The 14,413-nt window shown below is 59.2% G+C and overlaps 1 protein-coding gene across 1 annotated transcript; it reads left to right on the plus strand.

The window, feature by feature from the left end:
• Positions 1–7,527: 7,527 nt before the first annotated feature.
• On the plus strand, positions 7,528–14,054 carry LOC106839348 (mucin-3A-like; the record flags this gene model as incomplete). Its single annotated transcript, XM_044747292.2, has 11 exons — positions 7,528–8,821; positions 8,920–9,108; positions 10,061–10,176; positions 10,269–10,327; positions 10,923–11,071; positions 11,340–11,405; positions 11,732–11,894; positions 12,039–12,209; positions 12,295–12,386; positions 12,664–12,716; positions 12,881–14,054. Coding segments are annotated over 11 exons (2,394 nt in total), but the record flags the coding sequence as incomplete, so codon positions are not given.
• Positions 14,055–14,413: the final 359 nt, after the last annotated feature.

Below are 14,413 nucleotides of genomic sequence, written 5' to 3' on the forward strand. Positions count from 1 at the left end.
CTGGTTACCACATCGCCTCCACCCCGCGCCACATCCACCGCGGCATCTCCCACTACCACTGTCACCCGGGCCACAAGTGAAAGCACCGCTCCCACTGACACTTCAGCCCCTGCCACCTCGATCACAGTCACTTCCCCGACTCCCTCAGCTCCTCACACGGCGGCGACGTCTACCTCAGACACGGTAACGACACCCACCCTCACAACACCATACACCACTTCAGAGACCGCGTCCTCAAACACCCGATCCACGGGAAGCACAACCACGTCTGCAGCAACACCTTCGCACCCTACCTCTGGTACCAGACTGACATCCACAGTCGCAACCCCGTCTTCTATTAGTACACGTATCCCAACCACAACACTGACAACCACCACCCCCACGTCCCTGGGCACCACTGGCCCCTTGACCACCACCAGCGAGTTCACCTCCACATTGACTGCCTCCAGCACGCCCTCCTCCCCCACCTTCACCTCCTCTTCATCGCCCACCTCCCACAGCGCGGAAACCAGCACAACCTCCGCCACAACGCCTAGCGTGTCGCCTACGCTCACGACCACGCACACCCCTCCACCTCCCTCCCTCTCGACCAGTGTTCCAGGTACATCTGCAGGCTCCCCTTCCACGTCTGCCAGCAGTCCGGGGACGACGCAGACTGAGGGTGGCGCCTCATCTGCAAGCAGCACACGTACACTGGGCACAAGCGCGCGGACCACCCCGGCACCCACCACCACCCACACGTTCACGACCTCGACCACCACGGGAACACCCTCCTCCACTGCAGCCACCACACACACAGGCACGTCGACCTACGCAACCGCTCACGCCACGACCACTGGGAACATCACCCTTACGCCCACCAGTGACCTTCCTACACACACTGCCACCACAGGCACCACTGCACCTGCCCCTATCACGTCGTCCATCACACCCACGAGTGTCGTGTCTTCTCCAACATCCACCACCTCTACCCCAGCGACCACCAACATCCAGACGTCACCCACGAGTGTGCTTCAGTCGTCTCCGCCTGCCTCCACCACAGAACCTGCCCCCACTTTCACCACCATCACTACCCCTCCACCCACCCTGGTTACCACATCGCCTCCACCCCGCGCCACATCCACCGCGGCATCTCCCACTACCACTGTCACCCGGGCCACAAGTGAAAGCACCGCTCCCACTGACACTTCAGCCCCTGCCACCTCGATCACAGTCACTTCCCCGACTCCCTCAGCTCCTCACACGGCGGCGACGTCTACCTCAGACACGGTAACGACACCCACCCTCACAACACCATACACCACTTCAGAGACCGCGTCCTCAAACACCCGATCCACGGGAAGCACAACCACGTCTGCAGCAACACCTTCGCACCCTACCTCTGGTACCAGACTGACATCCACAGTCGCAACCCCGTCTTCTATTAGTACACGTATCCCAACCACAACACTGACAACCACCACCCCCACGTCCCTGGGCACCACTGGCCCCTTGACCACCACCAGCGAGTTCACCTCCACATTGACTGCCTCCAGCACGCCCTCCTCCCCCACCTTCACCTCCTCTTCATCGCCCACCTCCCACAGCGCGGAAACCAGCACAACCTCCGCCACAACGCCTAGCGTGTCGCCTACGCTCACGACCACGCACACCCCTCCACCTCCCTCCCTCTCGACCAGTGTTCCAGGTACATCTGCAGGCTCCCCTTCCACGTCTGCCAGCAGTCCGGGGACGACGCAGACTGAGGGTGGCGCCTCATCTGCAAGCAGCACACGTACACTGGGCACAAGCGCGCGGACCACCCCGGCACCCACCACCACCCACACGTTCACGACCTCGACCACCACGGGAACACCCTCCTCCACTGCAGCCACCACACACACAGGCACGTCGACCTACGCAACCGCTCACGCCACGACCACTGGGAACATCACCCTTACGCCCACCAGTGACCTTCCTACACACACTGCCACCACAGGCACCACTGCACCTGCCCCTATCACGTCGTCCATCACACCCACGAGTGTCGTGTCTTCTCCAACATCCACCACCTCTACCCCAGCGACCACCAACATCCAGACGTCACCCACGAGTGTGCTTCAGTCGTCTCCGCCTGCCTCCACCACAGAACCTGCCCCCACTTTCACCACCATCACTACCCCTCCACCCACCCTGGTTACCACATCGCCTCCACCCCGCGCCACATCCACCGCGGCATCTCCCACTACCACTGTCACCCGGGCCACAAGTGAAAGCACCGCTCCCACTGACACTTCAGCCCCTGCCACCTCGATCACAGTCACTTCCCCGACTCCCTCAGCTCCTCACACGGCGGCGACGTCTACCTCAGACACGGTAACGACACCCACCCTCACAACACCATACACCACTTCAGAGACCGCGTCCTCAAACACCCGATCCACGGGAAGCACAACCACGTCTGCAGCAACACCTTCGCACCCTACCTCTGGTACCAGACTGACATCCACAGTCGCAACCCCGTCTTCTATTAGTACACGTATCCCAACCACAACACTGACAACCACCACCCCCACGTCCCTGGGCACCACTGGCCCCTTGACCACCACCAGCGAGTTCACCTCCACATTGACTGCCTCCAGCACGCCCTCCTCCCCCACCTTCACCTCCTCTTCATCGCCCACCTCCCACAGCGCGGAAACCAGCACAACCTCCGCCACAACGCCTAGCGTGTCGCCTACGCTCACGACCACGCACACCCCTCCACCTCCCTCCCTCTCGACCAGTGTTCCAGGTACATCTGCAGGCTCCCCTTCCACGTCTGCCAGCAGTCCGGGGACGACGCAGACTGAGGGTGGCGCCTCATCTGCAAGCAGCACACGTACACTGGGCACAAGCGCGCGGACCACCCCGGCACCCACCACCACCCACACGTTCACGACCTCGACCACCACGGGAACACCCTCCTCCACTGCAGCCACCACACACACAGGCACGTCGACCTACGCAACCGCTCACGCCACGACCACTGGGAACATCACCCTTACGCCCACCAGTGACCTTCCTACACACACTGCCACCACAGGCACCACTGCACCTGCCCCTATCACGTCGTCCATCACACCCACGAGTGTCGTGTCTTCTCCAACATCCACCACCTCTACCCCAGCGACCACCAACATCCAGACGTCACCCACGAGTGTGCTTCAGTCGTCTCCGCCTGCCTCCACCACAGAACCTGCCCCCACTTTCACCACCATCACTACCCCTCCACCCACCCTGGTTACCACATCGCCTCCACCCCGCGCCACATCCACCGCGGCATCTCCCACTACCACTGTCACCCGGGCCACAAGTGAAAGCACCGCTCCCACTGACACTTCAGCCCCTGCCACCTCGATCACAGTCACTTCCCCGACTCCCTCAGCTCCTCACACGGCGGCGACGTCTACCTCAGACACGGTAACGACACCCACCCTCACAACACCATACACCACTTCAGAGACCGCGTCCTCAAACACCCGATCCACGGGAAGCACAACCACGTCTGCAGCAACACCTTCGCACCCTACCTCTGGTACCAGACTGACATCCACAGTCGCAACCCCGTCTTCTATTAGTACACGTATCCCAACCACAACACTGACAACCACCACCCCCACGTCCCTGGGCACCACTGGCCCCTTGACCACCACCAGCGAGTTCACCTCCACATTGACTGCCTCCAGCACGCCCTCCTCCCCCACCTTCACCTCCTCTTCATCGCCCACCTCCCACAGCGCGGAAACCAGCACAACCTCCGCCACAACGCCTAGCGTGTCGCCTACGCTCACGACCACGCACACCCCTCCACCTCCCTCCCTCTCGACCAGTGTTCCAGGTACATCTGCAGGCTCCCCTTCCACGTCTGCCAGCAGTCCGGGGACGACGCAGACTGAGGGTGGCGCCTCATCTGCAAGCAGCACACGTACACTGGGCACAAGCGCGCGGACCACCCCGGCACCCACCACCACCCACACGTTCACGACCTCGACCACCACGGGAACACCCTCCTCCACTGCAGCCACCACACACACAGGCACGTCGACCTACGCAACCGCTCACGCCACGACCACTGGGAACATCACCCTTACGCCCACCAGTGACCTTCCTACACACACTGCCACCACAGGCACCACTGCACCTGCCCCTATCACGTCGTCCATCACACCCACGAGTGTCGTGTCTTCTCCAACATCCACCACCTCTACCCCAGCGACCACCAACATCCAGACGTCACCCACGAGTGTGCTTCAGTCGTCTCCGCCTGCCTCCACCACAGAACCTGCCCCCACTTTCACCACCATCACTACCCCTCCACCCACCCTGGTTACCACATCGCCTCCACCCCGCGCCACATCCACCGCGGCATCTCCCACTACCACTGTCACCCGGGCCACAAGTGAAAGCACCGCTCCCACTGACACTTCAGCCCCTGCCACCTCGATCACAGTCACTTCCCCGACTCCCTCAGCTCCTCACACGGCGGCGACGTCTACCTCAGACACGGTAACGACACCCACCCTCACAACACCATACACCACTTCAGAGACCGCGTCCTCAAACACCCGATCCACGGGAAGCACAACCACGTCTGCAGCAACACCTTCGCACCCTACCTCTGGTACCAGACTGACATCCACAGTCGCAACCCCGTCTTCTATTAGTACACGTATCCCAACCACAACACTGACAACCACCACCCCCACGTCCCTGGGCACCACTGGCCCCTTGACCACCACCAGCGAGTTCACCTCCACATTGACTGCCTCCAGCACGCCCTCCTCCCCCACCTTCACCTCCTCTTCATCGCCCACCTCCCACAGCGCGGAAACCAGCACAACCTCCGCCACAACGCCTAGCGTGTCGCCTACGCTCACGACCACGCACACCCCTCCACCTCCCTCCCTCTCGACCAGTGTTCCAGGTACATCTGCAGGCTCCCCTTCCACGTCTGCCAGCAGTCCGGGGACGACGCAGACTGAGGGTGGCGCCTCATCTGCAAGCAGCACACGTACACTGGGCACAAGCGCGCGGACCACCCCGGCACCCACCACCACCCACACGTTCACGACCTCGACCACCACGGGAACACCCTCCTCCACTGCAGCCACCACACACACAGGCACGTCGACCTACGCAACCGCTCACGCCACGACCACTGGGAACATCACCCTTACGCCCACCAGTGACCTTCCTACACACACTGCCACCACAGGCACCACTGCACCTGCCCCTATCACGTCGTCCATCACACCCACGAGTGTCGTGTCTTCTCCAACATCCACCACCTCTACCCCAGCGACCACCAACATCCAGACGTCACCCACGAGTGTGCTTCAGTCGTCTCCGCCTGCCTCCACCACAGAACCTGCCCCCACTTTCACCACCATCACTACCCCTCCACCCACCCTGGTTACCACATCGCCTCCACCCCGCGCCACATCCACCGCGGCATCTCCCACTACCACTGTCACCCGGGCCACAAGTGAAAGCACCGCTCCCACTGACACTTCAGCCCCTGCCACCTCGATCACAGTCACTTCCCCGACTCCCTCAGCTCCTCACACGGCGGCGACGTCTACCTCAGACACGGTAACGACACCCACCCTCACAACACCATACACCACTTCAGAGACCGCGTCCTCAAACACCCGATCCACGGGAAGCACAACCACGTCTGCAGCAACACCTTCGCACCCTACCTCTGGTACCAGACTGACATCCACAGTCGCAACCCCGTCTTCTATTAGTACACGTATCCCAACCACAACACTGACAACCACCACCCCCACGTCCCTGGGCACCACTGGCCCCTTGACCACCACCAGCGAGTTCACCTCCACATTGACTGCCTCCAGCACGCCCTCCTCCCCCACCTTCACCTCCTCTTCATCGCCCACCTCCCACAGCGCGGAAACCAGCACAACCTCCGCCACAACGCCTAGCGTGTCGCCTACGCTCACGACCACGCACACCCCTCCACCTCCCTCCCTCTCGACCAGTGTTCCAGGTACATCTGCAGGCTCCCCTTCCACGTCTGCCAGCAGTCCGGGGACGACGCAGACTGAGGGTGGCGCCTCATCTGCAAGCAGCACACGTACACTGGGCACAAGCGCGCGGACCACCCCGGCACCCACCACCACCCACACGTTCACGACCTCGACCACCACGGGAACACCCTCCTCCACTGCAGCCACCACACACACAGGCACGTCGACCTACGCAACCGCTCACGCCACGACCACTGGGAACATCACCCTTACGCCCACCAGTGACCTTCCTACACACACTGCCACCACAGGCACCACTGCACCTGCCCCTATCACGTCGTCCATCACACCCACGAGTGTCGTGTCTTCTCCAACATCCACCACCTCTACCCCAGCGACCACCAACATCCAGACGTCACCCACGAGTGTGCTTCAGTCGTCTCCGCCTGCCTCCACCACAGAACCTGCCCCCACTTTCACCACCATCACTACCCCTCCACCCACCCTGGTTACCACATCGCCTCCACCCCGCGCCACATCCACCGCGGCATCTCCCACTACCACTGTCACCCGGGCCACAAGTGAAAGCACCGCTCCCACTGACACTTCAGCCCCTGCCACCTCGATCACAGTCACTTCCCCGACTCCCTCAGCTCCTCACACGGCGGCGACGTCTACCTCAGACACGGTAACGACACCCACCCTCACAACACCATACACCACTTCAGAGACCGCGTCCTCAAACACCCGATCCACGGGAAGCACAACCACGTCTGCAGCAACACCTTCGCACCCTACCTCTGGTACCAGACTGACATCCACAGTCGCAACCCCGTCTTCTATTAGTACACGTATCCCAACCACAACACTGACAACCACCACCCCCACGTCCCTGGGCACCACTGGCCCCTTGACCACCACCAGCGAGTTCACCTCCACATTGACTGCCTCCAGCACGCCCTCCTCCCCCACCTTCACCTCCTCTTCATCGCCCACCTCCCACAGCGCGGAAACCAGCACAACCTCCGCCACAACGCCTAGCGTGTCGCCTACGCTCACGACCACGCACACCCCTCCACCTCCCTCCCTCTCGACCAGTGTTCCAGGTACATCTGCAGGCTCCCCTTCCACGTCTGCCAGCAGTCCGGGGACGACGCAGACTGAGGGTGGCGCCTCATCTGCAAGCAGCACACGTACACTGGGCACAAGCGCGCGGACCACCCCGGCACCCACCACCACCCACACGTTCACGACCTCGACCACCACGGGAACACCCTCCTCCACTGCAGCCACCACACACACAGGCACGTCGACCTACGCAACCGCTCACGCCACGACCACTGGGAACATCACCCTTACGCCCACCAGTGACCTTCCTACACACACTGCCACCACAGGCACCACTGCACCTGCCCCTATCACGTCGTCCATCACACCCACGAGTGTCGTGTCTTCTCCAACATCCACCACCTCTACCCCAGCGACCACCAACATCCAGACGTCACCCACGAGTGTGCTTCAGTCGTCTCCGCCTGCCTCCACCACAGAACCTGCCCCCACTTTCACCACCATCACTACCCCTCCACCCACCCTGGTTACCACATCGCCTCCACCCCGCGCCACATCCACCGCGGCATCTCCCACTACCACTGTCACCCGGGCCACAAGTGAAAGCACCGCTCCCACTGACACTTCAACCCCTGCCTCCTTGATCACAGGTACTTCTGCGACTGCCTTAACTGTAGACGTAGACAGTACCACTACTCTCCCCATTCTCACAACAGTATCCTCGACAACACCACAGATTCCTTCTAGTGTTTCTCCCACACCATCCTCCTCTACTTTGAATACCCGTACAAATGCCATAATTACCCCTTTCAGTACCATCATCCTTTCTTCCGCCTCCACAGTGAAAACATCCTCTACTCTGTCTTCCAGCAGAGTAAGTTCAGAGTTCACCACTAGCTCTCTTCCTCCATCCCCGCCCACCTCCAGTACAGAAAATACAAAGTCTTCTCCCGTCACCACTTTTTCTACTCCCTCTTTGTCTGCTACTACAAGCTTTTCTACACCCCAGTCTCCTGTGATCCCTATTCTTACCGAAACAACCATCACTCCTACTATCTTTAGTTCTTTCACCGCCCCATGTCCAGAAACTATATCAATTACGATAGTGCCTGCTTCTTCCACTACTCCATGTGTGGAAATGGATCCAACTCATGAAGTTACCTTTACACCCAGCATCTCATTATCAGTCATTCCCTCTACCACTGAGAAGGTCACAGTTCCTGGATACACCAGTATGACTACTGTCTTTCCTACACCTCTGGACACTTCTACTTCAGTTCTCGAAACTGGTCCCACCAACCTCATTAGTGATGCTCCTAGTTCTATGAGCACTGGGGCCGTGCCCATCAGCACAGTTTTGACAAGCACACAAAGACCCCCCGGTGGAACTTGGATGAGCACCAACTCTGTAAATATGCCGCATATGCCGGGCTTTACTAGCCTCCCACTGACCACCGAACAAAGCAGCAGCGTTCCAACTGCCGTGACAACTTCAAGCAACTTGACTGCCTCCACCTCACCCACTACCCAGACTCCAAGAACACCGGTGACCACAACTCAGACTCCTACCACCCTCACGTCACCAAGGACAACTTCCACCACTACTCAGACAACCACTACTTCGACCACTACTCAGGCGACCACCCCTCAGACTCCCACCACAGTCACGTCACCAGGGACAACTTCTTCCACTACTCAGATGACAACTTCAACCACTACTCAGATGACCACCACCACCCCAGGTTGGACTTCCTACCTCCCTGTTCCTTCTCCTACTAAATTCCTGTGTCACCAATGTCAGGCCCCATTGTGAACTTCCCTTTCTTCTCGTGCTGCCCAGGAACCTGTGAGAATGATGGCACCTGGATTCAGGACCGCTGCCTCTGCCGCCCGGGGTTCTCTGGGGACCGCTGTGAGCGACAGGACAGCGTGTGCGAGAATGAGGGTCAATGGGATGGCCTCAAGTGTGTTTGCCCCAGCACCTTCTATGGCACCCACTGTGAGTTTGCAGTAGAACAGATGGATTTTGGTGAGTTGCTGGGGCCCTGCCCTCTGCACTGTCTCTTGGGTTTCACTGACTCTCCCTGGTCCCAGCCCTGTGGTCCATGTGGAGGTGCCCATGCCATAATGCTCAAGTTCTCCATTCCTGCCTTCACTCTCATGCCCACTGCTAATCCATGCCTCCTGTGCACCCTCACCTTCACACATGGCTAGGACCACACTCCTGGTTGGGGTTGCTTGGAGCTGTAATTGTTTTTAATTGCTGCTGTCACGAATTACCACAAACTTCACAACTGTAACAACACAAATGTCTCATCTTACAGTTCTCCAGATTAGAAGTCTGACATGGTCTTGCTGGGCTAAATCAAGGTTTCAGCAGCGCTGTGCTCCTTTCTGAAGGCTCCGGGGAAGAATCCATTTCTTTGCCCTTTCCAGACTCTGGTGCCTCCCACCTTCCTTGTCTCAAGCTTCCCTCTCTCCATCTTCAACACCAGGAGCATTGCATCTCTGTGCCTTTGTCTTCTAGTCATGTCTTCACCTGAGTCATTCTGACTCTTTTGCCTCTGTCTTCCACTGTTAAGGACCCTCATGATTACATTGGGTCCATTCATTTTCCCATATTTCACATTAATTTTCCCACATTAACATCAGCTGATCAGCAATCATCATTCCACCTGAGCCTTGATTCCTCCTGCATCTAGCAGAACATAGTCACAGGTTCTGGGGAGTGAGACCTAGGTATCGGTGGGGGCCATTATTCGTCTCCCACTGCGGCAGACGACGAGAGCACCCTGACTTCCATTCTTTCCCTCTTCTCGGGACAAGTCATCCCAGAATTCCTACCTTCTCCCTCCTGCTCTTCAATCAGTCCTCGGGAACATGGAGAGGGCTCATGGGAGTAGCCTCCAGATCAGGGTGCTGGGGGTGATGTCAGACAGGAAAGATGGTGAAGTGACCAGAGCAGGGCATGCTGTGTGCAGAAACTGTGGACGCTGAAGTGGGCATGGAGGTGGCTGTCGACCAGGAGTTCTTCCCGGATCTCCATGACAACACTTCCAAGGCCTACAAGGATTTCAGCGACAACTTCCGCAGTCAGGTGAGGGTGGAGCTGAGGGACTCAAAGGTCCTCCCCTGGTTGCCCTCAGCTCTGGAGGTTCAGACGTGAGCCAGCAATTTTTCACATTTCAGATGCAGAAGATTTACCAAAATGTGCAGGGGTTCAAGGATGTGGAGATCCTGTCTCTGAGGTAGGAGACCCTTCTGAGGCTGTGGAGGCAGAGTGAGGTGGGGGAAGGGGGCGTAAAGAAAGGCTGGAGAAGCCATCTCTTGCTTTTGGAATCATCAGACTTCATAAAGGGAGGGGTGGAGGCAGTGTGGGGACTTTAGCGATCATTTTCTGGAGCCATTTCTCTGAAGGAGGGCACCACCCCTCCTCTCTAAGCACGTCAGAAGGAGAGAGATTGCATGCAGGGAAGTGGTACCTGAGGGCTGGAGGGAAGTCTGGTGTCTGGACTGTAGCTGGTCTCATTCTGGCTGGCACCTGGTCTGCTGAGTGGGTCAGCATGAGCCTGGCAGAGAGCCCAGGAGGCCCTGGTTTGGTAATGGCTTGAGGCAATGCAAAGGAATGCCAATCATTCCTTGTCATGCCTTCCCAGGCTGACAACATCAGGGATGCTGGCAGCCCCTTCTGAAAATAATGTGCCTGGCATCCCAACTCGTTGCCTTTGCCCCCTTCCCTTCTACACATGACCACCTATGGTTGGCCTTGGAGGTGCCCTTCTAGAACCTCTGTGCCCCAGGCCTGGGAGGCCTGTAAGGTGCCTAACCCCTTGACCATTTCAGGAATGGCAGCATCGTGGTGGACTATGTGGTCCTGCTGGAGTTGCCCTTCAGCTCCCAGTTGGAGACAAACTATGAGATGGTGAAGGCAGCCCTGAAAGACGAGCTTCAGAATGTCAGCCAGGACATGGACAGCTGCCAGAATAACCAGAGTGAGCCGAGGCTGGGCGCCTTGGGCTGGAGGGAGGGGTGTGATCCACAGCCAAGTGGGTCAAGGATGGGGCTAAGGAGGGGTTTGCCAGAACCTGGGTGCTGGGGAAGAGCCCGCCTGACAGTTCTGCTCAAGGTCTCCAGGATGGCTGAGGACCCCTGATTATTTGGGGAAGATGAGCCCTGTCTGCCCCTCCCCACGCCTGCCCTGCTTCCCTGGCCCAGACCCCTTGACTCATCCCAATTCCACCTGTGTCTCTGTCCCCTCAGCCTTGTGTTTTAAGCCTGACTCCATCACTGTGAGAAACGACACCAGGACGGAGATGACCCCACAAGGTGAGTGTGGGACAAAGGACTGAGTGGCCACAGGAGGCCATGACCCCTCAGCGACATCTGCCCGCTGAAATTCTCTGGGGAGAATGGGAGACCTTTTGGGGAGGCAAGTGATGACTTCCTGACCCTTATTAACAGCTTCCTCCTGAGGACTGGCAGGCAGGGTGAGGAGTCGGTGAGAGTCTGGGGGGCCTGCCTTGCCGACTTCGGATCCCACGGTCTACCCCACGACACCCCACCCTCGGAAATGGAGTCCTCCCCATCCATTTTCAGAGTCCTATAACCAGGCTCCTGAGTAGTCTCTCTGCAGCCTCTTCTGCTCCCCACAGCCATCTGCCGTCGGGTCGCTCCCGAGGGCTATGAGGATTACTACTTCCCCTTGGAGGAGGAGAACCGGCTCCGCTGTGTCACCAACTGCACGTCAGACGTGGAAGGCGCCATCAACTGTAACCAGGGCCAGTGCTTTGTGCAGAAGACTGGTCCTGAGTGCCGGTGAGGCCCCGCCCACACGTGCGCGCCCCGCCCACTCCCCCTGTCGGGAGCCCCGCCCACCTGCCAGCCCTGGCTGGGTCCAGTTGCGCGAGTTAACCGGGCTTGGGAGGTGGCGGGGTCTGTGACCTGTGACCCCCTCTCCAGCTGCTTCTCCACGGACACGCTCTGGTTCTTGGGCCCACGCTGCGAGGTGGCCGTCCAGTGGAGGGCGCTGGTCGGGGGCCTGGCCGGGGCCGGGGCGCTGCTGCTGCTGCTGCTCCTGGCGCTGACATTCTTCGTCAGGCGCTGGAGGAGGAGCGGCCGAGGCGGAGCCCGGTGAGCACCCTGGGGGTTGGGGTGAGGGCGGCAAGGGGCCTCAGACCCGGAGGCCCTGTCCTGACGACACTGTGCCCTGACTCAGGTCCTGGGACTACGACAAGAAATGGTTTGAGATTTGGGATGAGGACACCGCAGGGACTTTTTCCAACTCGGGCTTCCAGGATGACCAACCTTGTGAGTCCTGCCTCCTGGGCAAGAGTGGCAGGGGTTTCCCTGGGCATCACCCCAGCCTGGGCAGTACCAGGTGACCTTCCCTGGCCAAGAAAGACACATAGCTCCTGCCAGGGCGCTGGCATCTCCTCTTCCCTGAGCCCTCCTGGGGAAGGCCAGGTCCTGCACAGGCTGTCCCTGTAGGGCACGTGGGGACACAGAAGCCCCCTGAAGCCCTGACTCCATCACGTTTCTTCCCTCTCCCTCTTCTACTCTCCCCTCCTCTTTTCTCTCTCTCTAGTCAAGGATGAAAATTTCCAGGTGGCCTTGGAGATGGTGGACACCAATGTGAGGGTGAGAGGGCAAAGGGGGGATGGTAAGTTCTCCCAGGTCCAGCTCCAGTTGCCCCACCCACCCACCAGGGCAGGCGGCTGGGCTGGGACCAGGAGGCAGTGAACTCCCAGCCAGCCTGAGCGAGGTGGCTCTGTTCTGACTCCCTCTCATGTGCTCTGTGGCAGGTGCACACCCAGAGACCTGAGGTGGACTTGTCCTCGATGTGAGCCCTGCCCTACCCTGTCCACCTGCCCTGGACAGCGGGAAGGAAGCATCTGCTCTGCATCCATTTCAAGAGATGGCCAAGGACTCGTGCAGCTCAGCCTCCTGGAATCCTGGGCAAAATCAGACTGTCCCCAGACCGGCACCCTCTCAACTTGGATGAAACCCACCTGCAAACCCAGGTCAAATCCAGGATCTTCCACTGTGGGACCTTGGGCAGCTCAGTAGCTTCTCTGAACTTGTGAAATGCCTATAGCATACTTGTCCTGATACCTTGAACAGTCATTGTGCAAACCAGATGTGGTCGCTCAGACCTCTATCCCAATGCACCTTCCTGTGTCAGCCCTCATCTTATGTGGCCTCTCTCAGATCCCCAGTCCCCACATCCTTTGCCCATCTCAGGCCTCAGTCTCTAGTTCCCTGTGCGCATCCCTACCACCTGCCCCCCAACACCTGTCACCAGCCTTCAACCCATCCCTGCCTCCTACCCTCTGCTAAAGTGACTCTCTACGGCGCCCCTTCCCCCATTCCTTATATCTTCTCCCCCTCTAAACCCACTTCTTAATCACGCCCCTCCCCTATCCAGCTCCCAGCCCTACATCTCTCCCCATTTATGTTTTCTGCCCTTACCCATCCTTGTTCCTTCCACCCTAAATCCTTAACCCCCATCCCAGCGTCCCAGTCCTAAGTCCTTCCCTGCCCCACCCCTGTCCCTGTGCGCGCTGCCACTTAGGACCCCTAGCTGGTACTCCCCAGGCCCTAGTTCCCCCTTCTGAGGCTCCATCCCTTCCTCTCCCACAAGGGCCCTGGATGCCCGTGGGTGGGGGTGGGATGTGGGGTGTGGGTTTCCAGGTCCTCCAGGATGAGGGGAAGTGGGACCCTGAGGTGAGGAAGCTCCCTCAGCCCCCTTCTCCTTTCCTAACTCCATCCCCTCCCTTACTGCCTCACCTCTCTTTCCCACCCCCTTGCCAGCTCCTCCTCTCCCTTCCTCTCCTGGGTCTCACCCCATCCCTGCAGTAGCCTCTCAGCCCAGAAGCCCACAGCCTCCTTCGCAGGAAGGTCTCATTTGGGGACAGGAATTCTGCAATCCTCCAATTCTCCCATGTGAACACAATATAGCATTTATTGTAAACAATGCTGCTCTGTGTCTTTCTCTGTCTCACTTGCTGGTGTCTCCGCTTGGTTGAGAACAGGGACATCCAGAGGAGCTGTTGTGGGGGGCCCGGGAGCCCCAGTTTCTCGCAGCGAGGAAGGGAGGGGTCTGTGGGCAGCTCTCAGGGACCATTGCTGTCTTCATAAGGAACATAGAGATTGGGGGGCCCAGATTCTTAGGGAGTGGGTGGGGGCAGGAGAGCCTCTTGATTGGCAGAAGGCAGAGCTCTCTTGAGTTTGTCATCCTTGCCCTTCCCCCTTGATGTCAGGAGCTCAGGGTTGGGTCAGGGAGGTGGGTGGCCCAGGTTGGGTCAGCTGCCATTGTCGCTGATGGGTAAGCTGGG

This window comes from Equus asinus, chromosome 14, assembly GCF_041296235.1.
Source record: "Equus asinus isolate D_3611 breed Donkey chromosome 14, EquAss-T2T_v2, whole genome shotgun sequence".
NCBI classification, from domain to species: Eukaryota; Metazoa; Chordata; class Mammalia; order Perissodactyla; family Equidae; genus Equus; species Equus asinus.